The sequence below is a fragment of the Mytilus californianus genome, unplaced genomic scaffold (assembly GCF_021869535.1).
Source record: "Mytilus californianus isolate M0D057914Y unplaced genomic scaffold, xbMytCali1.0.p SCAF_3, whole genome shotgun sequence".
Classification (NCBI taxonomy): Eukaryota; Metazoa; Mollusca; class Bivalvia; order Mytilida; family Mytilidae; genus Mytilus; species Mytilus californianus.
Window position 1 is genome coordinate 23,755,241 of NW_026262679.1, and position 27,782 is coordinate 23,783,022.

General features: G+C 31.1%; 1 protein-coding gene across 1 annotated transcript; it reads left to right on the plus strand.

Moving 5' to 3' along the window:
* Window positions 1–26,470, plus strand: LOC127733424 (protein mono-ADP-ribosyltransferase PARP14-like). The gene is made up of 7 exons (XM_052242788.1): window positions 1–64; window positions 2,474–2,490; window positions 11,518–11,739; window positions 21,353–21,574; window positions 22,263–22,335; window positions 22,489–22,596; window positions 26,463–26,470. Exons 1-7 carry the CDS (start codon window positions 1–3, stop codon window positions 26,468–26,470), a joined length of 714 nt encoding a protein of 237 aa, XP_052098748.1.
* Window positions 26,471–27,782: the final 1,312 nt, after the last annotated feature.

Consider the following 27,782-nt stretch of genomic DNA (forward strand, 5'->3'; position numbering starts at 1 on the left):
ATGGATAGGGATTCTGAAAACCAAAACTTAATCAATTCAGATGAGGATTATGTTGATCCCGAAGGTAATATTTCAGAATCGGAGTCCGTTGATCTATGGAATCCGCCACCAGCTCCAAATATAATAATGCAAAAACCTGTTGCTCACCTAGATTCAGATAAACAACGCACAGGACAGGACTACCATCATCGATTTGACCTAGAAACACATCAGACCTACGGTAGTAATTATAATGTACCAACTCAATTGCCACAACCGTTTCCAGAAACCGGTGAATCTTATGGATGGTAAGATATGATTTTTAAATATGAAATGGACTAACTGCAGTGCAGCAGAATTTTCAAAAACAAATTTTATAAGACAATTTTGTCATTAATTGCATTGAATTATCCAGATCTTGCCAAATATTTTTATTGAGAGGGCACTATTGCAGTTTCATAAGTTTCCTTATTAAAAAAGTTGTAAAAATGCTGCAAGATAATATTTTGCAAAATCAATATGTTTTTTCCCATTATACGTGACTTTTTCTCTTTCTTGTCGTGGAATCTTTAAGGTATATAACACCAGGTGCGTCGACAGGGGAATTGTCTACTGCTATACAACCTCTAACGCCTTACTCAGTCAGAATGTCATAATCGGGTAAACGATATAATCGGTAGATTTACAGACCAGATCTAAGACCGCGAAAACATGTCGCAATTGAATTGAGACATCAACACATTCAAATGATCAACTAATTCGTGATGGTGACCGTAAAACTTATAAACGATGAAGAAAAGCTTTTTAGCATTTATTGTGTATGAAGGGCTAACTATTCAAACTTAAACAAACAAACAAACTATAAACAAGCAAAAAAAAAAATAAACTACAGAAAAAGGGAAAATGAGAGACATGATACATTTGTAACAGAACATTTGTTTAAATATTTTTTTCTTTTGGTTTGATAAATTACTATAGTGATCAAGTATTTCCTAACAGGAAAACTGCATACACCAAACACTTTTCGTTTCCTAAGGGTCAGAATTTTTATTTTACGACAGCAATATACCACGTCAACGAATCAGGAGTCATACAGATGGTCTACATAATGCTCCAAGAGGTCAAGAAGCGTACTTTGGACATGACCCTTACAGTCCAATAATACCATCACTGCAGTATCCCCGGTATCAACAACCCATGCAATTTCAACCAGGTCCGTACCAACAATATTATCCTTCGCCACAAGGAATGCATGTAGGCCCAGGATATTATCCTCCATATCGTTGTCCTCCACAACCGTTTGGTCCCAATGTACGATTGCAAAGATTTAATTATCAATTCGAACAAGCTGGTTCAAACCAAAGGCCTTATCGGTCAAATGACCACTGCAAACAAAATGTGATAGGAAGCCAGAATTCGCGAACAGAAATTTCTCAGTCAAAACAAAAGCAAAATGCAAAACCTAGAACAAAACTAGAAAAGACATTGCCACAAGGAGCAGAAGGCAGATATGACAAGAAAAAGAAACAAACTTTTGTACCACATTCACAAGCTACAAAACAAGATAATGAAGAGAAGAAATCAACATACATGGAAGGTAAATACTATTTTATTCAAGAGCTGATCAATTTTAAGACGATATACATATATATTACGAACATTTTACGTATTCATTCATTTATCTTTCAATTTTGATTGCACAATATATTTAGATTGGAAATATTTAGAATTAAGGTTGTTTCAAAAGTTCTGGAATTAATTCTGAACCTAATTTACCATTGTTTTCAAATAATTTATAGGTGGGAGGTAAAAAGAACTGCATCAAAAACAAACGAAAGGAGTTACAACTCACTGACATTAAGGCATGAAGTATTTATGGATGTAAATATACCAGGGTTCAGTACACCGGATGCCGGGTCTACATGAGACTCATTAGTGATGCTCATATCAAAACAGTTGTGAGGAAAAATCAATCGCAAAGTTGAGAATTTGATAAACAATGATTGCCAAATCTGGTTGTGGTCATCTCTCCCAGGGGTAGTCAAACCTTAGTGCATCGAATAACGTAACATTTCATAAACAGTTAGTTTACCCCCAAACTAATCAGGAAAGCTGACTAAAGGAATGATAATAACATCAGAAAGGAAACAACCACCAGTATTGGTGATGATGATGGATGGCTGTTTAACGTCCAGCGGCAAATTAAATGCATGTTCAGAACGAGAACATGTTAATGTAATATGAAAATTAACCCTGCATTGTACTAGACTGATATGCTAAGACGAATTTTTAAAGTACTAATTCATAAGTATCAGTCCATAAGAACACATGTCACCCTACCCAGACACATTATTCTTACGCGGAGCCGATCAGTTTTTGCTCTTACTTCTTAATGCTCGTGCTTAGCGGAAAAGCAGCAAACCCCGTTTTAAAGTCTTTGGTCTTAAAGACAATTAATCGGTAATTGTTAATTAATTGTTCAATTCTGTTACAGAAAGAAAATGTAAAAAGGTAAGTAATTAAGATTTTTATAGAAAGAACAAATCTTTACTAATAGGAACAAATGCTTTTTTACGACATGATATTTTTTAAACAACCATATGCGAATAAATTATGACTATTTTCACTTACTGTTTTCCTTTTATTGTTTAAAGAATTATTTAGTGGAACCTTTTTTTTTAATATTTGCCGTATAGATAATACTCGAGCTTGACCTTGGTCAGCATTTGATGTTGATATTCTGTTTTGTTGGCATGAAATGGTACTTATATAACTTATTTGATAAGAGATAAAAAATAAATAAAAACAAGTCAATGTTAAGTACACTTCCATCAGAAACAGAATAACATAAATTAGGAAAACTACGACGACGATTAAGACGATGATTAAGATAAGATTGATAGGTTACAAGAGCGCATTTATTTGTAATGAATTTTCAAAAGGGAACCAGTGGTGTCCCATATTTTATTTCTAGAAGAATGAAAACAATAAATAGAAAAAAAAAATTTGCAGGTTCTGTAACCAGAAATTTCAGCGTTGTATTAAAACAAAAACAAGTATAAGGTCATGCGACAAAAGTTGACCGAAAATGCAAACACCATTTTTTATAAACTATTATAAACTACACCTTGTTAAATATGAATTTAGTTTTCTGGATTTTTAAAACCTGAATGGATAAGTTTTCGATTTAAAAATAATTCTAACCCTGTTCCATCTAATCAGGAAGTCGGACACAATACATGATGTGTACCATCTTCTGGTAAAAAATTTGCAGGTAAAATGTAAACAAATAATTGCGCCAGAAAAGTTAAGGAAAGTAAATTTACTTAAAGCGATTGATATATTTTCCGTTCGCATAATATGTGTTGATGGAAAAACTTTTATCGGGAGCACTCGAGACCCAAGCAAAAAAAAATAGGAGTACGACAAACTTTAATGGCGAAAATAGACAGGACAGCCAAGATACAAACTTATTTTGAATACGGTTACATGTAAGAACTGGGAACTTAATTGATTATATTTATCCACAGACGAAAATGTATGTGTGTGTGACTGGTATTTCGCACGATGTATGTAATGAAACAATAAGGATGTATTTAGAAGGACGTGCTAAAGCAGACATAATTGCTGAAGAATATTTTAGGACAGAAGATGATCTTGGTCATGCCATCGTTGCATTCCATGATAAATTTGGTAATATTAAAGTATATGATTTATATGCATAAAAATCATAGGCTCCGTCTGAAAATGAAATATAAAGCAAAGTGTTTTGTTTTATTCTCAGCGCGGATGTTGTTTTTTAAGAGTTCCTGATTTAGATTTTTTGGTTGTCTATTTTGGTGATTTTCTATATAAGACAAGATATGTAGTATCCACTTAAGATTTTATGTCTTACTAACCAAACGTCGTAAATATGCATTGCTGTCTAATATTCTTTCAAAAAAGGCGGAGACAATACCAAGGCGAAAAATACCATAAAACAGTTCTTATTTCTAACAGATAAACAATAATAACATCTAAATATTACAAAACAAAATATTGTTGAATTCCGAGATATTAAAGGTAAGACCTATCATGTAGTTGTCTTTTAATGTATTATCTGTATAACCAATTATGTAAATTTCTTAGGAAATAGATGTATTCCTGTTGCATAGATTTTACAAGGTTAGTGTTTCAGAATTAGTTTTAAAAAAGGGTCACTAAAATAAACCTAGTAGTTGTCAACCACTTCGATAGTTTAAAGGTTGCAAGTATAAGCTTCATAAATGATCACGCATCGATATACGTCTTGAAAGTTATTATTTAAAAACTATAACAAGAAAAGTCACAAAGGTTATCAGGAATTTGAAATATCAGATTTTATACTGAATTTAAGGTTAATGCTTCAATCAATTTCCTTTGATGAAGGTTGCAGTTTAAGGGCATATGATACGGAAGCAAGGGGAGGTAATAATGAATCCATAATCAACGTGCTATTTTCGTTAGTTTTCTCAATTGTATTGTTACATATTTTTCATGTCGGGGCCTTTTATAGCCGATTATATATATATATATATATATATATATATATATACGGTATGGGTTTTCCTCATTGTTGAAGGCCGTACGTACGGTTGACTATAATTGTTAAATCCACTTCATTTGAATTTCGGTGGATAGTTGTCTCATTGGCAATCATACCACATCTTTATTTTTATATTACTTATGATAAGCATACAAAACTCTTGGAAAATCTTTAACGTCATCAAATCGGGAACGTGATTTGAAATTATTTGCAAAGGAAAACGAACATATTGTATATTTAATCACGCGATATCCAATGCGAAGCATACAATTCATGCCAAATGAAGACTGTTCTGTTCTATCACCAATAATTTGTTACATATTAAGTAGCATAGTGTGCTGATGTAAAGCGGCATTAATAGCTGTATGAAGATGTTGCATACATAATACACCACGACGAATTTGGCGCCATAAAGAGAAATAGGATTTCCACCATATAAAAAACACATGGTTTTCTATTTCTTGCTTAATCATGAGCGAATCGAACCCAGTTGCTTTTCTTATACAATCCACTATGTACTACTTCAATATTGTTATTAAGAAATTGCGAGAAAAAAAAATCAACGGTAGAATATGTTTATGCGCATTTGTATTGTCAAGAAAATTGTCTCCGGCTTTTTTTTGCCAGGATTTCACAAAATTTTATCACTCAGTCTTCATTTTACAGTTCTACAAATTCTAAGAACACCTCGTAAAGACAAAGAATATATTTCTTTCCGTTTAAAGTTGTCATTATTCAATGATTTTTAAATTCAATATGCAACTGAAATATCATATAAAGTAAGTTATGAAGGTATATTTTTCCTTTCATATTCTGAAATTTCATATTATAATTGACTTTGGGCCAAACTTTAAAGAAAAAATTCAATCAGATATATTTTCTGTATCGTATATCTTTGAAGTAATGTATGTTGAAATTCATTCTTAAAGTCATATGAAACCTCAATTTTAAAAAAGAAAATTGAAGTTGTTATGTAGTAGAGAATTGATAAGAAGTAGTGGATTCGTAAACGATAATCAACGAGCGACTTTAGTCGCAAGTTGATTATCGTTTCCGAATCCACTACTTCTTATCAATTCTCTAGCTTAACCCATTTCTAGTAAAACGACTGTCTGTTTTACGTTTTGACAATGAATCAACGATATTTAATAAAAATAGTTTCGTATTTTGTCTTTTTTATTCTATAATAGCTGGAAATGATTATATCCACACGGTTCGCATCTATATTTAGACATTTGACATAAGTTTAAGATAACTTAAATGGGGTGTTAGCTCCCCTTTTTAACACCAGATTTTATTTTTGTATATACATATATCATTTAATGTTTAATCATTACAAATTATTTAAATTGAATAGATTTTGGTATATTTGATTTATTCAAAAAGACATATATTAATATACAGAATTTATTTATCTTGTTTTGAAAAGTTAAAAAATTGTAATTACCAAAATTTGGAACCTTCAAAATTTATATATATAATATTTAGCAACATAATTTGGTATAATAAAGACTAAACACCGTTAAGCAATTCTTAGTCAAAATAATAAAGATAAAAAAAAAAATTCTTAGTCAAATAAATATCAATAGCGTTGATGCAATAAATCTGCCATTTCATAATGCCCAAATTCATGTTGCTTTCCTAAAGTATTAAAATTATGTGCTTACAATTTAAATTGAACAATTATATTTAAATGTTGTTTAAACTGTTTCTGTTTCATTAAGTTAAGATTATTTTGACGTTATTACATTTGGCATATATCGTTCACCGGTCAATAAACTAGTTTTATCTGTGGTACGCATTCTGAATCCCCATCAGAATTACTCTTACTACGGATGTACAATGAATTAATATGTTGATTACATCAATTTACCATCAAGCTGTTCATAGCCGTGATCGTCTAGTCGTTGGCAACGAATGTCATAACGGTGATATTAATAGTGCAAAGTTCGAACCTTGTATCCGGAATGAATTTTTTTCATTGTAATTTTTTTCTAGACCAAAATATTGTTTTAATCTTAGAACATTTAGATTTATTATATATTTCATTTTCATATAATGGTGATGATTTTGTTTCTGTTTTTACTGTCAAAGAAGTACTTTTAACCCATTTCTTAAAAAGAAAAAATAACACCCAAAATAAAACAAATTCAATAAACATGAACAAACCAAGATATATATATTTCATTAGATTACAAAAGCGAATTATCAATGAGACAGAAATACAGTTAAATGACATGTATTGACAATTAAGCGCTTTAAGAGTACTATTCATATAAAGATTGATGTCAGCCATCGTGGTCTAGTGGTATCATGCATAGACTGAAGACTCTATTGATTATGAAGAAAATACGCGCGGGTTCGAATCCTACACATGCCACTCGTTTTTGAAAGGATAAAAGATCGTAAGTTAAAAGTTTAAAGTTATAATATAAGTTCTCTTAAGTTAATACTGTGGTCAGTGGATTCTTGAAAAATAATCTACAGTAAGAACAATAGACTGACGTCAGAGAAATGGGTTAAATATACTTGAATGGCTAAGTTTATATATAAAGCATGTGTACGTGAACTTTCTTGTAAAAGCAAATCCTTTATATTATCAATATCTTCATAAATGTACTTCTATTGACGTATTGTCTTCCCGTGCTCTTATTAGCCGATATTTTCCCGTAAGGAGTGACCTTAACTACGAGACCTCTTGTTAGAACTTCGGCCACTTCAGAGCGCAACTGCAAAGGGAAAACTTAGATTTACATGGGAACGCATGGAAAGATTAACAAAAATATCATGTCTCTATAAATTAACTTATTTGTCACGTGCCCCACGTGCACTGTGTTGATTGTTTATCAACGTCACGATCCGGTAAACCTCGGCAACTAACTTGAAAGTTAATAAGCTTGCGATCAACAATCACTGAATGAAATATCATTTGTCGATAAAACGTTTTAGATTCGTTATTAATATAATAAAAAGACGTGCATACACGACTTAGTTAAGTATATGTGCATGCGTCTGTTCAATTATTCCGATAACATTGAAATTACAAGAAACTCGTTCCATATGACTTTAATATCTAAAGTAGTATGTCATTCGTAGTGCTAAGTATTTTACACAGATTTTTCACTTTTTTTCCTTTTATCATTTTTCTTTCATCAATAAAAATGTTTTAATTGAAAGAAAAAAAAATGATGTAATTTTTGTAAGAATAATAAATTCCCTTGCAGTTGCAATATATGTTAAAGTATATTAATTCAAACTTTTCAAGTATTGTAAATGATGCTCCTCATTTAAATATATTCCTGTTTTCCTCCAAAACACATTATGTCAAACATAATGTAAGAAATGTGTAAAAACCAATTTGAAGACACAAGCACGAACTGACAAAAAAGGTTTGTTTTAGTTTTATTATTTTTTTACTGTCTTATTGCAGACATAAATGCATTTACAAAAGCCTGTGAATCGAGGAAAATAAAGAAATGTTCTCTCGTATTTGAGGAATTGGATCCTCCAAGGAGTGCGATTATCAGTTTTGATGACGAGCCATTGTCAGAGAATTCGCTCAAAACCTACATACTCACAAAGAATCTAGTTATTTCAAGAATGCGCAAGACAGAACAAGGATTGTATTCAGTAAAGTTTAAGAACGAACAAGGTTGTGTTTTATTGTTTAAGATAGAAGAATTTGTTTTTCTTAATTGGGCATGTAAATGTAACATGATAAATGGCATTTCTTATTCATAAGGAATAGAAGTTTAACGCGTTACTCCTTGAATTTTGATTTAATTCAACTAGTTGAAATGTTTAGATATAATGATTACTATCCAATAGAAAATTCAAAACAATGAGCTTTTTTCATTTAGGGGATATACAATAGCTTGATTCTTATTGACACAAAAAGCTATGTTAGAAATGTTTCAGTACAGTACTCATCAATTTAGCTTTTATATGTTTTCTAAGCAATACGGAGTCTAAAAAGCTTTGATATAAGGATTAGTTTTGCCTCTCTCAATGAATCTTTGATTAAAACATCATAAGTTCGAAAAAAGATTTTAATTACGATTTTAAATTAATTGAAATTAACACGACATATATTTCAGATCTTGATGAATTTGTAAAATTTCCAAAGACAATGATAGACGGAAACCGTATCACAACATCGGTCTTATACAACTGTAGCCATGGCACATTCTGGGATCAAAGTCTACATACAGTCTCCATTCCTGTGCCATTTAAACCGTGTTTCGATGATCCACATATGATATCATATATAACTGATATTACATCGGTATGCAATGAGCTATTGGAAAAGCATCATGCTCGTTTGATATTAAAAGACGAAATAGTTATTGAATGTACCCTGAATTCTAAAGAGAAAGACATACGACAAAAAGTCAAACAGTGGACAAAAAACATACAGAAGGCATGGGAAGACTGTATTGTCAACAATGTTAAAAAACGGGAGCTCCACATTCCCGAGGACACAAAAGAATTGTTTGTAAGGTATGTCAATGAATCAAAAGAGGCGCACAAGCCAGAGGATTTGAAAATTATCATTCCCAAAGAGTCTGTCTCGATGACAATCATATTTATTGGCAAATGTGATATCGTTGAAAGCTTTTACAATCAAGTATATAATAGATTACAGGATATAAAAGAGACAATAAACAGGGAAAAGAAACTGACATCAGGTTCTGTCATGCTTAAACCGACGGAAGTAAAGCTTTTATTGAAAGAGAACAAATTGGAAAAACTCAATGACATTGCATTTGACTTCAAGTATGAGGTGGACCAAGTGAATGGGGTCATTACTTTTAGAGGCATATTAGAAGACATTGAAAGGGCAAAACACACAATATATACAGAGAAAAACAGTTACTACATTTGGACAATGAAAAATCTTTCAAACCATTGTTGTGAATTGCTACAAAATACAGTTGTTGCAAATTCAGCTGAAAAAAAGTTAAGCGATATTGATATATCTGCCACATTTGATGTTAAACACAACGAGATAGTTGTTTGTACATCAGAAAAAGAAAATGAAAACGTAATTGAAGACATCTTAAGGAAACATGTTGTTGAACGTACTATTCAACTTGATGATTCAAATAAACACGTTCTCCAACTTAGTGATTGGGAAGCAAAATGTACAGCTTTGTATGATTTATTTAATGATGTTTGCACCATCGATGATTCTGAAGATATTAAAATTATTGTTACGTCTACTTATGATGTGAGCGAAGATATCATTACAGAGATTCAAGACTTCATCAAAGAACATGCAACCGATGAAGATACAATAAAAGTAACAGATGAATCCCAATTTAGATTTCTCAAGCTTCATTGCAAGGACTGGTTAAAAGAATTAGAGGTTAAGTACAGTGATAATATACTTAAAATAAAATTTGAAGAGCAGTCAATCAAAGTACAAGGCAATAAAGATGGAATAAAAACTGCAAAATTAGACATTGACATCGAACTAAGTAAAATACAAAAGGAACTTTACAAAGTATCGAAAACAGGTTTGCATTTACTGTTTAAAGATCCTGACACAGTCGGTGCTTTTTTAAGTCCGATAAATGAGGACTCAAGAACTGTTGTAGCAGTCAATTTAACAAATAGCTCACAGAGTCGTAATAGTAACTCAAAGCTGAAAGAAACAGACGATGAATACACTATGCGCCAAGCATTTGAAGACATGAAACGAAACGGTATTAAATACTTTAGATATCAGATGAAAAAGAGGGGTTTCTTGTCTATTTTTTTTGTAAAATGTTAAACCAAAATTAGTGAACGTTTTAAAGTAACATTTTTCACTATTTCTGTTTTAAAATCAAGTGTAATTTATTATGGGTTTAAAAATTGTTTTGAGAAACATATAACGTAAAACAGTTTGTATTAACTTGAGCAACTCGACGGGTGCCATGGCGATGTCAGTTTATTTTCGACCTATGAGTTTAAATGTTCCTTTGGTATTCTTTCGCCTCTCTTTTTGAATATATAAAGATGAGTAAACCCGTATTTTTTATTATGAAATTAATAGGTATTAAAGGAATATCCAATGTTCTATTTTGATCATTGATTGCTGAAACCTAAAATTTGGGTTTGATTTACCACCGATTGGGATAATCTCAGCTTCTCGTTCATCAAATGTACAATACTTTGTGTCAATTAATCTGATCGTATACACGTGCAGAAAAATAACAAGACAGAAACCAATCCTAGATATAGAGCTATATATAAAACTCACAAGTAATTTTCTCTGAAAGGGGCCATAATGCCAGTTTTATTTCGTATAGTGTCTCATAATGGAGAACATTATTTGAACTGCATTTACACATAAAAAAAAATAGATTCAAGATCAGAATTTTTTGTTTTGGCTGTAATATCGTTATGATAATTACATTTAAAGTGTGACAAAAACTTATTAGTTCTCTCCATTTTTATATACTTCATGGCAGAGGTATTAAATTTAAATTGTTTATATTTTCATATAATTAAAGACAGAAAAAGATCGGAAAAGAAAAAATCGGAAGAGAAAAAAACAGTAGATAAACCGATGTCAAAAAAAGGTCCAGTGGTTTTCAGCAATGGAACTACAGTGCATCTGATTAAAAAAGAAGATCTTGGAAAACAAAAGGCTAGTTACAACACTATTTTAAGTTCCTCTTACAATAAAACTTCTCAAACGTTGTACTATAATCGTCCGTACTACAAATTGTGTGATTATTTCAAATGTCATCATTTTAGAGTAATTTTGCAATATAAAAGGAATTTTTATCAGTTTTAACTTAAACATTCAATGCGAACGTTCCATGTGTAATGGAAAATTTTAAATTTATAAAGAAAGTTTAACACAGCTTGTTTAATAGTCAAGCGTAGGATGCAATTCAATCACAGTGCTAATTTTCGATTGCAACGTTTTAGTTCAATTTGTAATAGTTGAAATTACAAGAAACAAAGGATTTTGATTTTAGGCAGATGTTATAGTTTGTTCTTCAAACGGAGATTTAGATTTATCAGGACCAGTAGGCAAAAGTATAGTAAAAGTTGCTGGAAGCGAACTTTTAGCCGAAATAAAGAACAAATACACAGGTGGAATTCAACATGGTGATATTGCTGTTGCTAAAGGATACAAACTACAATGCACAGAACTGTATCTAGCTGCTCTTTTTAATTGGAAGCCTGGTTTTGAGAAAGTAAGTGATAACAACTAAATCGTTAATACATCTGGCGTACCAAATTATAAGCCTTGTATCTTTGCTGAGTGTCTTTCATAGAATAATAACTAAACAAGCTAGTTCGGAAATGGTTGATTGAAAATATTTTGTTTCAAATAAAAACAATAAAGTGAAAATATAATGTATTATACGATTTCAAAAACTTAAATGCAATCCCTACAAATAATGTTTGTAGTAAAAAAGGGTGAAATCAATTGTATTTCGCGAAACATGTACAAATAATATTCTGGTATGCTTTAAGTCTCGGTGGGTCTAGATTTTTAACGGCATAAGTGTTAACATGTATCAGTATTTTTTTTTTTTCGTTTTTGGCTATAATCAGTGATTTAAAAACTGATTCATTAAAAAAGTAAAAACTGTAGTAAGTGTTTTTGTTTATTGTCAATAAGTGATCACAACGATTTTTTTTGTAATAACGACTTTCTTGTATTTCTTTTCTTTAAAGGTTTTATCAAAATGTGTCACCAGTTGTTTACAAAGAGCATCGACATACACGTCTATTGTATTTCCCGCGTTAGGAACAGGAAATTTCAACTATCCCCGAGATATTGTTGCAAAGACAATGTACGACTGTGTTCATCAGTTTGATCTCAGTAAAACGTCTCTAAAAGATATCAGATTACTCTGTTATGACAACGATACTATTGGAGTAAGTGTTTTTAGTACTTCATTTGTATATATAAATTCAATTTTGTTATGACTGTATCGTTTTTTATATACAGGTTTTAGTAAAATTTGAATGTTTTCCATATTTTAAAAAATTGAACTCGCTCATAATAAGCTAGTATTTAAAAAAGTTTCCTCGAACAAATTAAAATGATTGAACATGTATTTGTACATAATATTGACAATGCAGATACGTTTGCTTTGTTTTTATTTTATTGCAGTAAAGGAAAATAGTAAACGGAAATGGCTAAAAAAAAATCATTTAAAAGGAATTATCTTGAGAAAATATTCATCAGTTTTCTCCTCCATAAGTTAATCAATTGTGTTGATATTTGACATATAATTGCTTGATGAGTACGTGTACTATAAACACATGAAATCTGTTCATTGTTATGAAAATTCTGTACCTACTTTTGAGGGCATACACCTCAAAAAAGATTTCCCTTGATATTTCTTAAGACTTTGACTCAAGGTCAATTTTGATGTGCACCATTGATATGCAAAGTCCGATTTACCTTAATGACTTACTATTTTAAATACTTCAGTTTTACATGTGCATGCTTTAATGTAAATTGAGGCGGCAGTACATGTAGTTTACTGATATTCAAATCTCGTAAATCGCTTAGAAAAAGGGAAATCAAGGAAGCAAACACAAACTGAGGGAATGGCATGAACTTCAAAAGAAGCGACACCGGGTGTGAACACAAGCATTTAAGTTTTAATACCTTTCCAGAATTTAATATAACTTTCAAACGGGAAAAGCAGTTTTTGCAACATACTACTTAATATGTAGGCCTTTAATGATGTCCCTATTGAAAATGAGTGCTGAATACAATAAAGTTTTTGAGAAAATATACAGTTATTCGTAATAAAAAGCCGTTTACAATTTTCTTACCAATACAAATTCACATAGAAAAAAAATCCGTTGATTTTTTTCTTGCAATTTCGATATGACATTCTTGGAGTAGTACAATGTCGATTTTTCAAACAAAAAATAAGGGTGCTTATGATTTAGCTAGAAATAGCTGGAGATCAGATTTTCCTTTTGCTGCGCTAAATTACATCACAGTGTTTGTATACTTAATGAAACGTAGTCGTGCTGCTATTCCAAATGTACACCAAAATGCTGTACACGTTACTCTCATATTTGTATTTATTGTTGATAGAAGAGTAAAAACATTTGTTGGAACAATTGAGTGTCTGAGTGAATGGGTATTTGCAAATTGGTCAACCTGGTATAATTATATTTACTGTCGTAATAAAGTTGTTTTAGTATGTTGATACTAGTCACATTTTTAAAAGTATATTACACATATTTTTTATCTGATAACGACATTAAAAAATTACTTCTACTGCGAAACATATGCTTATTATTGTTGCTTTTATTTTCAGGCTTTTGAAAGGGAAGAGATGTTACAACTGAATCCTAATTGCGAGTCGCTTCCAGGTAGGATTCAGTAAACCGATTCTTAACCTGGCACTTATCTATTGAATATAATTAAAGTAAATGTGGGATGCACTTTAATCTGACAGAAACCCAACGACAACATAAATTAAAAAAAATATACAGGTTAACATGGTTTATTATGCAAGACCCTGTCTCTTGGAAAGCTCAAGCTCTGAATGAAGTCTAAAATAGAATGGAAATAAATTAGATATTGACTATCAAAGATCTGCCTGAATTCTCCAAATCACAAACATTGGGATGACATAAGACAACAACTGCCAGGAAACAACTATCCACCATAGACCAAAAAACAAGGATTTTATGTTTATTTTTTGATAAAACAAATTAATGTAAACCATGCATTATCACTTCCTCTCACAATGATGTGATTTGCCTACCTATGTGATTTTACATGTTTTCGTTTTCTTTCGATGCATCACGAAACATATCAAATACAGAAAAGTATATCGCTTATGAACTCAATTGGATTTTTTGAAGAGTTTACGTTCTCACAGTCAGTGGTGAACGTTTTATTTATAAAAGCAGAATAGTTGTCTTACAAGCCGACCTCAAACCATTAACAAAGATAGTTATATTTTCAGAATGGACATGTCAGCCTACTTATTATCAGTTGAAAAATATATCCGTGTCAGTTGTAGTTGGTAATATTGGAACACAACAGGTAATGATGAGGTCCTCATTTAAATAGTATTCTTTCATAATTTGGATTGTTATTGCGAACCCAATGAAAGGTTTCCACAGAGTCATCTCTATATGGTCAAGGTATTTAAACTTTTGTAAGATCACCTGTCCTATTGAATAAATACAACAGCTATTGTTCTCTGTGTAGTTAATTCACTGGGACCTTTAAATTTCTTCTAAGAGAAATCTATCACTCATTGATTAATTTACCTGAGTAAAAAAATCATCTTCCATAAGTAATAAATGAAAATACTAATTTTACTCATTTGTATTTATTCAATATTATTGTTATTGTTTTTTTTTTTATTTTCATGAAAGGATGTCAATAGTGAGTATTAAAAAAGAATGGAAATTAATCATTAAGCCAACAGGGCAGAAATCATTTCAATATATGCCCCAGTTATGTGTGTTATTATAATGTGTGTTTTTTGTTTCTTTTTTTTAAATACTGTAAACCAACTTATTTTCACAGATAGTTATTCATGTTAACTTATTCCTTTTACGTTGACTTCTCAGCTATGTATTTTAATAGATTTCTAATTTTCTTGCTGTATTTAACATTTTTACAACAATTTATTTTTACTCTTTTAATAAAAGACACAACACCACAACATTGCTTGCAAAATTAGTTGGTTTACATATTTACATATTTTTTGTTCTATTTGTATTTCTTTCAGCTGGATTGCATTAAATAAATAGGGGTAAATGCAGTGATGGATAAAAGATTGGTTTGTTGGCATTGAAAATAGAGTTCTTTTAAGTGTTTCCAATCTTCAAAAACTTTATAGAAGTTTTGCCATTATAATGATGAATTTTACATTTCTTATGAAGTTAGGAATTGTGGAAGCCATTTGTTATACATTTTTCAACAGAGTAATGTGATTTTTTATAGTATTGTTGAATAGGATATTGTCTCATATGTTTTTGTCCCATATGCTTTCATTGATAATAACCTTTAATTAATAGTCTAATAAAAGTAAATATATGAATATAAAAGCAGTATAGCAAACACATTTATTAACTTTATAATAACTATTCCGGTATCATTGAGTTTTGAACGCATGTCACTAAGACTATACATCAAACTTTTCACTTTATCATTTAAATCCTAATTATGTTCCACTGAAATGTTCATCAGAATCACTGAAGCTAAATATGTAGGGTTTCAAGTTACTATACTCCGCAGGTATTTGTGAAAAAAATGTTTTAGTAAATCCACAAAGTGCAAATCAACAATTAATCTGAATATGTGTACTGCTTCAACATTTAATCCTTACAAACTTATGAATATGTTATCTTTTGTCGCCAGCTAACAAGCACAAGTTTAACAAAATGACATAGAGTTATCTTCACTTAGAAATTATCACTAAAATTTTTAACATCAAACTTCTGTTGAAAAAGTCAAACTTTGTATAAAACAAATACAAGTTATAAGTGGTGATCCTTTATTTCATTTATAATAAATATGCTATAATTTATTTCTTTAAATTAATGTCTGAAAGGACTTGGTTTATTTATTTTGACATTTTTTCACAAACCTCTAAGCTTGATTATGATGTAACATATAGCATAAATGTAGGACATTCTAAATGGATAATAAGAGTAAATATTAGCATTGTCACTTCCAAGTTTTTTTGGTCCAACACAAAAAAAAATAATTTGAAAGTCACAAATTTCCTTAGGAACATAGCAAAATTTAACGTCAAAAACTTAAATTTTCTGTTTATAATCATAGTTGTTGAAAAAATTGAAAATCAAAACTTTGGAACAAAATTATGAGAAGCTGTAGACAATTTAGTAATAATTGGTGAATATTGCAAATAAAGTAGTTCAGTTTATTATGGCTAATATTGCAAATTGCCAATGCAGACAACTTTCCCTAATACATTCCAAAAGCCTACTAAATTATTAGATATTGAATAAATCAACATCACATATAGTTTTGTGTGTCCTTATTTAGTATTGGTACATGTATTTTTATCATTGAGAGTTCAATTTTTTGTTCATGTAAATTAATCAATGAGTGATAGATTTCTCTTAGAAAAAATTGCGAGGTCCCAGTGAATAAACTACACAGAGAACAATAGCTACTGTATTATTCAATAGGACAGGTGAACTTACAAAAGTTGAAATACCTTGACCAGATAGAGATGACTCTGTGGAAAACTTTCATTGGATTCGCAATAAGTAGATTATTATTATTATTATTATTATTATTATTGATTTAAGGCTGAAAGCAGGGGATTAAAAAGAAAAATTTTAAAAAATAAAGTACTGAATATAGTTGTAGTTTAAACTTTGATTTTTATACTTAAAAATGATTATTTCTGCATACCAAATACAAGAAATAACCGAGTTTAGGGAAGGTGGATCACACATATTGCTATTTTGTATTTATCTTGTGATTTGTGGCGTTTTTGCAATTCCTAATGTCAAAGGGCAGATAGATATAGTAGAAAGGAAAAAGCAATGTTTATTGTTTATTATGACCACAGATGGCGAAGAATTGAGGGAAACTTATGCTTGGTCGCATTTCGAAATGTTTCCATCCAAATTTCTCACATTATTATGTGCAAATTACTCTGACATGTTATTGTGAAGTGATAATGCTCAATATTGCATCGATAGTTTTTTATTGTACAATCTTAGAAAAATAATAGATGAATGAATAGAGAAAGGAAGGAGTCACAGTTTTTTTTTTTTTACTGTAGAACACTCAGTCTCGAGCATAAAAGATTCTTTTTAATAATTCATTCTTATTGTGAGATTATCTGCCCACATGCATTCTCTAAATTTGGGTACTAAAATTTCTGCAAATTTCTAGCTATAACTAATAACTACTACTACTCTATGATGAGTTTATCGATATTATCTTTTTTTGTATAATATCTAGTAGATGGTCGAACGTGTTTCTATTTTTCAATAGCATGAATTTGCTCGGGAAGAATATGGTATTCATATTAAGAATTTTTAAGATCTAGAACACTGTTAGAATATAATAAAAATGCAGTTGCTAGGTTGGTTCCTTAATCAGACAAAAATCAAATCTTAATCTAGCTTGTAATTTGAAATTGAGTTTTTGCTTATCTGCAATATTCACAATACTTGGTGTCTGTTGTAAGATGCTTTTGTATAAACCAAAGTTTATAACTCGAATGTGTCAAAGAAAGGTTTCATTATTTTCTTCTGGACCAGGGTGTAAGGGGATTATTTTCATTAGAAGAGACATTTTGTGTTTTTTTATGTGGTGTATATTTCCTTTTAGCAATTTTTTTTGTTATCTTTGTCTTTTTTGTAATTTCTTTATTTTTTGGGGGAAGGATAGGAGTGGCAAATGGATAAGTACATATAATATCTCCCCATGAACGTTAAATTTTTTGAAAAAGAAAAAAATCTGTTATCTCAAAAAATTAGACATATAATTCACGATATATATACTATTTATATATCATATCATATATTAGTCTAAAAGCTAAACACGATTCGTGATTTACTCAATTTATATTTTTCCTGTCCTAGAAACGACAATAATTTATTTCATTTAGCTCTATGTTTTTCCCGTATAGATAAAGTCAAGAATAATTAAAATGATTCTATGCTATATGACTGATGTTTATAATGTTATGCCTGCAGTCATTCAGTAAATTTACATTTGCTACATTTAAAACATAGAACATATACAAGGACGATCACAGTTTTATATATAACCTCCTTCATTGCGTCATTGAAACTTGATGTTACAAAATTTGGAAGATCACTTATAATTAAGGAATGTATCTCCCGCATGCTTAACTCTGAATCATTGTCCGTAATTTGGTTATCTGAGTTGTATCAGATCTTCAGCTTTGTATGATATTTTAGATTTTCAAATCCTTTGGTCTGGAGCATCCTTGGGGAGACATAAGTTGTCGATTCTAAAATTCAGTCCTATTTACTTCAATTTGCATCACCGAATGCGACTACTCATCGGAATTGTACTAACCGTGCTTTAGTTTAGAAAGAAATGCTAATTCCAAGTATAAGCCGCCATTTTGCAAGCGGTTCGTTTTCTTCGATTTTTTGTTTTGTTTATAGTGTTTTGTGGACTTGTGTTTGTTTATCGTCTTTTGGTTATGATGTTGTCTGTGTTCACCTCGAATTAATGTGTTTGTCTATACCATTTTTTTAAAATACGACGTAAATATCATTTAAGCTCCAGATCACATGATATTTCCCATATCTTTAGCAATGTTTGTGTTGATCATTTTTTAATTGTTTATATCGGGTAGATAGATTGTTTTGTTGTCTTTTCGACGTTTTTCTTTTTGATTTTCAATTTCCCATTGGTTTCTTTTATGTCCTAGCAATTGATAAGACGAATTTATACACAAGACAGAAAGACCAAAAACACACGAAACGAATTCTCATTATGATAAATAACAATTAGGATGTCATAAATTGAAAGCGGATTGAAAATTGGAAAAGAAAGTTGTTATATAGACAACAGAATACTCTGGATCCATTTATTTTCGTGTTTATTAATTTTCATTAATTGAAAGAATATCGAATTTGTTATTCGAAAAATATTGTCTATGTATTTATTCATTTTCTTATAGGTTGATATTCTAGTGGCAGCAGGTCCAAAGAACTTATTTTTTAGAAAAATCCGGAGGTGCAGGCTTGTCGCTTCTACATAGCTTAGGTGTAGATATTCAGCAGGATATAACGAAAAAATACCCTAAAGGTGTTCAGGAAGGTGAAATGGCTTGTGTTAAGCTTTCATCTCATATTGGGTGTTGTAAAGTTCTCTACTTAACATCCTTAAATGCTTGGAATGAACAGGAAAAAGTTAAAGACAATGACAAGGTAAGAAGACTAATAGATGATTATTTCTTTACCTTTGGATCCGAGAATAACAACCATGGAGAAATAATCATTGTAGTTGTAAACACATGTTATAAGAAAGATTTTGCGATTCAAAGACATTCTGGTGCTATGAACTTTCACTAAAGTGTGAGCTTTTGCTCCGTATTCAAAGTTCTTACTTTGACGTCACGTCATCACGAAGAACGACAATTAAGTTGTTGTACTTTTGCTTTGAAGTTTGTTATGTGCATTATATTATGCATAAATTAATACATCGTACCCTTAGGTCATTAGTTCTGAAATTAAAATCTAAAATCAGAACACACAAAAATATGATTTAAAGGAAATAGTAGAGCAGAATTTTTCCATCCAAAGTAAAAGAAAGTGGCTGTCCGTTGGTTTTCTTTGTAATTGATTCGTTCCTTTATGCAATTTATTGATATTTTTATTGCACCAGATGCATACTTCGACAATAAATGTCTCTTTGGGATGCTTGACGCCAACATAAGTGATAATCAAAAACATAATACAAACATTGAAGAGCTAAAAAAAAAAAAAAAGAGGACAACATCGTCCAAGACCGAGAGTTTAAACCTATTGGAATAGAGCCAACATATCGTTATCCATCATTGAAAAGAGTGTCATCATGTCACCAAAGACACTATTTGATGACATGAGGACACTCATGAGGAAATACATGAGGAACTGCTTGTCCCAAGCAAGGAATATGACAGTTGTTTTCATTTCGATTTTGTATGTAAAAGTTAAGATAATTAATCAGCTAGTTCATTTATATGATTTATAGCTTAGAGCTACTATATGCACAGGATTTATTTGTTTTTACAGTTTTGATTTAGAAGAAAAACCTGTTAGAAAATACAAATAATTACACCATTACTAACACAATTCTATATTTATATTCTTATAATGATTAGAAAATACATAAAATAACGCCATTACAAACTTAATCCCAATTTTATAATCTATTTATAGAAATTTACCTGTGACGTCACTTTTTGTGGCGTTGATACATTCGTTTGACGTGCAGTTCATAATTCAATTGTGATGTAAATGGGAGGTGTCCGTTGTTATTCTGTGGTTTACATGTTGCAATGTACAATTATATTATTTATTTTAGCGGTATTTTTAACATTGCTATATAAGCTGTAGGTTTGGCTAGCCATAAAACCAGGTTCAACCCACCACTTTTTTTAAAATGTCCTGTACCAAGTCAGGAATATGGCAGTTGTTATCAAATAGTCCTGTGTATTTTGGCGTTTGTTTTTGTAGCAGTTCAGTGTTGATGTTGTTCCGTTGTTTTCCTCTTATAGTTGATGTGTTCCCTCGGTTTTGGTTTGTGACCCTGATTTGTTTCAGTTAAATCTATTTTTGACTATTGAACACCGGTATACTACTGTTGCCTTTATTTGCCACTTGATAAGGGACTTTCCGTTTTGGATTTTCCTTGGAGTTCGGTATTTTTTGTTATTTTACTTTCCATCCTATTGTATAATCTTTTGAATACATGTATGAATATTGTGGACATTCATATATCATATTTTGAAAAAAATTAAGAAATCGTTAAAAGGGTTACACTCACACCTATTTCTATAATAAGAAACAAACTTCAGATACTCGCAAATCGATTGGTGTTCGTTTGTTTTGACCAATAACTCAGCTGACAATGTGGTTGTGGTATGACATAAATATAACATGGAAGTTCTTAAGAATAGCATTATAAATTCTTCTACTTTCAAATCTGCTGTCCACAGATTGTTGAATAGTAAACAATCATAGAATTACTACATTTCAGCTCTTGTAAGTTTTCTACAACAACTCTTTGAGCTTTTTTATGGTCGCAGTAGTTTTACAGTACATACTTTCATATTCGATATTTTCATATGTTTACAGCAAATCTACAAATTTGTTAATAACTGTCTTGTTGCTGCTGAAAAAGATGGGTATAGATCTATTGCTTTCCCAGCTCTTGGAACAGGCAATCTTCACTACCCATGTCATCTTGTTGCAAAGTATATGTTTGATATAGTAGAACAGTTTGCCAGTAACAAACAGAAAACTACATTGTCTTATGTATATTTTGTGGTTTACGAAAAGGATTCAAAGGTTATACAGGTATGCAAAAGATAATTTGACACAGTTTAACAATTTTTTTTATATTTTTGTAATTTGGTTTATTAAAATGATATCTGTGGAAATGTGTGAAATTAAACTTAGGTGAACTTGCTTGTTTTAGAGAAAAAAATACTCAAAATGTGGTTTCTCTGTCATTTTGCCGAATTTTTTGGATTAATTTATGATTTTCGTGAATTGGATTTGTTTGCAATTAAATAGTGATAGTTTAGTTTTATCTAATATCATGTACAATAACGCAAGAAACACTTACAAACCAGCAATATTTTTAAAACACTATCTAATTCAAAGCTTGTTTCAATTTTCAAATTTCAATGTCAAAATATGTTAAAGAAATGAATGTGTGGATGTTTTTACTCAAAAAGACAAACAAAAATGTTCCTTGAAATCTGTTTCCTTGATTAAGGTCTACAATTTTCGGATAATAACATTTTCAACATGTTATTTAAAAATACGCAACAATTCTGAACAGAATAACCATATATGTCATCTACGTGATATTTTAGAAAACAAACCATTTTCTTTGTAACTCATTTATTGAGCAATTTTGGAGATAGGTGATAAGATTCTTTTATTTCGGCATCATCAAAATTCAGTCATGTGATTTTGTCATTGTCATAAACATGAAAAGTAAACTTGGAATGAAAAATGTTTGCTATTACATTTACAGGCTTTTAAAGAAGAAGAGAGAAAAAGAGTACCCGGTCTACATTCAGTAAATGTTAAGTCTATAGCTGGCAATGGTTAGTGTGTTGTTTAATTATATTCGAATATTATTTTTTCAAGACTTTATTTGGTTGTTGAAATAATTAGCTGTTTGGTCATGTTGAAATAAGCTTATGACTCATAACTTGACCATTCAAATTTTCATTATATTTGTTCTTCTATCATTTCAGTGTTTCAAGTAGGAAATTTACAGTTATCTGTAGAGAAAGGCGATATTTTATCAAAAACGTGTGATGCCCTGTTGTATGGATCAAATGAAGAATTGGATTTTACAAAAGGTATATTGCATTTTTAAGGAAATCAAAAAGAGTATTTTCATTTAACTTTTTGCAATAAAAAACGTTAGACACTAGACACTTATTCAAAGTATAACGCAAAATAGTCCTAGGTTGTCATGACGAATGACAGGCTTTTTATAGATTGTATGGGTCGTAAATTGTCAAAGAACAGCCCATATAGAAAACATGAATGGTATTTGGCAGCCCAGACTTGGAGCGGTAAGATTTTGTCTGGAAATCGTTGTAATTCCTTTTCAAGCATATATCCTCGATTCTTTATTAATTTTACCCGACAAATATGTATCTTTTATTCACAAACAAAACCCTTGTGACTAGAACGAAAGCTTTATCCTCATCAAAACCCAACATCTTCAGCGACATTGTTTTACAAAATATTGAGATCTGGCGTGATTTTCTCACAGTATTTGTAATCATTGAAGCTCTTTAATGCAAAAAGGCTACCATGCGCTACGTTTGCATACTGTAGACTAGACGAAGAGGCAAACCTTCTTTAATATGTACAGGTTGCCGGGGTCATATACATTAATTCAAAAAATTATGCACACGGAATGAACTAACGCAGTCAAGTGACAACTTTTTGAAAGGGAAAAGACGAAGCAATAAAAGAGATAGAACTTTCGTGTTCGCTACGGGTGATAAGAACGTGACTGAAGATAACATATTTGTGGAATAATATTAATCAGGAATTGAACGATGTATGATTTATCTATTTCAAAATTGATCTAACACAATTTCGGGGATAGAATCGGTCCGAAATACAGTGTCCAATATTAGAACGATAGAAAGCATTATTTCTATATCGGAAGATCAATATTTATATTTTGTTTAGTTTTTTGTAGACTTGTTTTTTTCCGTCGATTTTCTTTTGGTCATAGCATTTTCTATTCTTTAACTTGTTGATTGTCAATTAGTATCAACTTCATTTTTACTACCAATTGGTCGATGTTAATGCTTGTTTATATTTTGTCAATTTGCCTTGTTGAGTAAACATGTTTTCAGAATACAAGAAAACATTTTTAGCTCGGACGTCGCCTAGTATAAAACGTTCATCAAGGACATGACGTTGTCTGGAATACCAACTGGAATCCCATAAACTCCAGATAAGATAAACAACTCTAATCTTTCATCATCAAAACAAATATTCGCACACGGCTGTGTATTATTTTGCTATGAGATATTTGTTTACTTTGTTTACTGTAACAATTTGATAACAAATGCTCAATTCAGCTGTGACTAAACAAATCTCTTTTCACCTGCATATTCGATCATCTCAATAGTGAATGAACGAATATTGTTGATATTTACCCTCAGGTATGTAATAACTCTTACCTCCCGATTCATTTTATGCATCATCCATTTACAAATATAATACGGCTGAACATGTTATAATAGGAGACCTAAGCATAGTCAACAATGAAGGACTTAGTTGCTACTCAAAGGCCTACCATATCTAAATCCCCAGCCCATCAACTGTGAGAACTTCATGATACTGATGAATTCAGTTGAGGACTAATCCAGAAATGATTACACGGGTTTGTAATCCTTTTAAGAAGCCCAATGTTTGGATGTTTTATTCTCTCTTCACGGCAAATATGTTGTTGTTCCAGCAGACAAAGCCTCAAACAGTATTGCAGTTACATGTAAAATTATTCTTTGGAATGTCTCACTAGAGAACTTGGAATTTACAGTAAAATAGAAATCTCCCATCTTTGTACTGATTACCAAAACTTCACAAATACCTTTGATTTTTCTATGCTTGCAACTCTCAACTAATTATATGAAGTAATAACTTCATCGTCTCATTAAACAGAGCGTTTTCTACAAAAAAAGGAAACGCAGTGAAAAATCATACTTTGTGAAGAACCACATTGATTCCCACAACAAATACACCGAAGACGATATCATCAAAATGATGGACTTCTTGATCGACAGCATATTTCTTGAGTTTGGTGGATACATATTAAACCACACATACATTTTAACACTGTACGGACTTGATTAACACTAGGACGTACGCCTTTCACACAAAAATGCTCCAACAGAGTTATGAGGAAGAACGACTGAAATTAACACTACATTAGTCTTACGGTCTCCATTGCAAATGTGTTTACCGATACGAAGTATTCGGTGTCTCAGCACACCGACGACATGTTTTCGCTGTCTTAGATTTTAAGATACCAGTATAGTCGTATGATCTGTAATTTTGCTAATTGTAACCTTTACCCGATTGTGATACTTAAACCTTGTGTGGATTTGCATGATGGTATGTGCATGCATAGCAGGAGACGCTTACCCTGTCGAAGCACCTGGTCTTGCTCTTTTGTGGAATTCTTGTGACTACTACCGCCCTATTTTTTTTATTCAAGTGTCGTTGAACTTAGGAGCAGACTAAGCAAAAAGAATGAACAGCTATAGATCAGACAATTACAACAATGCAAATGACATTTTAATCAACATATTAATCATTCTTTAGTGTTGATATTAGTTGTTTTTGTGCTTTGTATCGATCTGACGAGTTAAGCTTTTCAACTGATTTTTATAGTTTGTTCTTAATTGCGTGCAGTTTCATCACTATCCCAGGTAAGGGGAAGCTTGGGCGCCCGCAAACATGATTATATAATAATAATATTTTTTAATGATATATAATCAAGTCCCGCCTGCATCTGGGTGATTGAAATGCTCATTTTCAACTTTGCATCTTTATTTGATTTATTTATATGTTTGTTTGAATTTTGTCAGTTATGTTGTAAGTGATGTATGTTTACACAGTTTTGGCTGCAGGATCCCAATTATTGTTACTATATAAATAACACATAGCTGAGAGGGTGATAGAGCAGATTGTTACCTCGAGAAAACATTGTCAACTGAGGCGAAGCCAAGGTTGACAATGTCTTTTCGAGGGGTAACAATCTGCTCGATCACCCTCTCAGATATGTGTTATTTAATTTATTATTCTGAATATTATGTTATTACTGTCGATTAAATTTCAAATTCAAAGTAATAAAATATGACGTCTTGTACATAACATCCATCCGTATTTAATAAAGCGCACACTTGATCAAGCGTCTCCGTGAAGGGTAATAGAGAATTTACCATAGAATAGAGTAAATTAACACCCTCGTATAAGCCAATCAAAATATTGCATTTTTACGTGAAGTATAATAAATAAACCTTATTATATTTGTTTGTGTTGTTCGCCAAATTTTGTCAATATAACAGAGCTATACAAAACTGACATACAAGTGGTGGGTTTAGCTAGCTATATAAAACCAGGTTTAACCAACCATTTTCTTCAGAAAATTCCTGTACCAAGTCGGGAATATGACAGATGGTATTCACTTGTTCCGTTGATAGATAGCATGTGATTTTTGCATTTTTTATGACCGTCCTCTTTTTGAATTTGCCTTGGAGTTCGGTATTTTTGTTACACTGTTTTTGCTCCTCGACGCAGACGCATCTAGAGTAATAGTCATTTAACATAATCTAATTTTCATAAAGTTTATATATGTGACCTTCTGCCATGTATAAGAAGAATTGATGTGGCCATAAATCCACAAAACAACTATATTCACTGTCCCTTTCGCAGGTTGATATTCAGTCGAAATTAAACAATAAAAACGAATCTCTTTATTAGAGGAGGTAAAACTGACCAAGTTGGTATATTTGAATTGTTTACATCTGATTATTTGGCCTTTAAAAGTTAAAAGTAGGTGCATAATTTAGGGATTGTTTTTGCATTTTGTTTACGTGTTTATTCTCTAATTCTAATAAGGAGCTTCGATATATTTGTAAACTTTCAAACAGTACATTTTGATTTTTAATTTGCAGAAGTATTAATTCAACAGAAAGATAAAATATTGATCTTTTTAAAGCATTAATTTGCAATTCTGCCCTCGGCAATATTTTTTTGGTAGAAAATTTTAAAATTGCAGAACAGTTTTATCAAAAAGAGGTACTTGGGTACACCTTTTTATGTCCAGGCATGTTTGAGTTGACTGTTTTGTCTTGAAAACGTTTACAGTAAAAATATTGATACATCTGCTACGCGAAAGATTTATTCCACATTATTAACTTCTACTATTATCAGCATTCGAAATGAAGATTTAAAGTTACTGTGTGACAACCAACCCTAGGGGATTGAATGTTTTAATAATAACATATTTGTTAAGTTTGGTTACGCATTTTTGACAAACAGACGGCATTACTTTGGGAAGTAACCCAGTTGCCTTCATGCCGATTTGTGACTTTGATATTCTCCAAGAAACTTCTTTAGGGGATCATGAAGTAGTAAGCTTTATCCTTATAATCTATGTTCCACTATATTGGTAATGTCTTCCCATAGAAAAATATTAAAGGTTTCATGATTATGTTTATGGCACCCATCTCATTGAATCTGTAAGAAAGTATACAATTATGTACATCTAGAAATGACTGATGAAGGGCTAGAACTTTACGACTGTTCCAATCGCCAAATTTCCATTTGTGTGTAAAAATATTCCAGTAGCAGCTGCATATGGAGTATTTCGCAGCTGTTTCAATATTAAATGGCTTGTCTTTTCTATAGAGAGGTAATGCTTGCAAGGTAGCTTTTAACCAACTATTCCTAATGAATTATCATAATTGTAAACATTGAACTAGGAGCATTTGTCTTCACTTTCCCTTTGGTTTTGAAATTGTGTGTAGTGCTCAACTTTTAGTTTTTTGTATTTTGTTTTGTAATTTTTCTCGTGTCATGGTGTTGTCTGTTACTCTTCAATATATGTTTTTATTACCCCTCTTGTTATCTTCTCCCCCCTCCCCTTTTTGACCATTCAAAGCAAGTTCCTCTATTTATCTATTTAGATGTCTATTCTTTTTTTTTTTAACATATTGGGCTGGTGTCTTGTTAACATATACCTAATATTATTTTTTTTATTTTCCTAAAAAAAAATTATGGTACCTAGCAAATGAATCAGAAAAGCAATAATATTAGACAAGATTTAGAAGAAAATGTTTGTTTTCTGAAACGTGCTGTAAATCTGAATTAGTGCTGAATCGTGCTATACTGATCTATTTATATCTTTAAAACCAAAAAAATTTCTATTTAAAATTCCTTTGTAAACAAACAATTTGAATATTGTTAGTTCTTTGATGAGAAGTTAAACTAATCTTTAAATGTCTTCAGG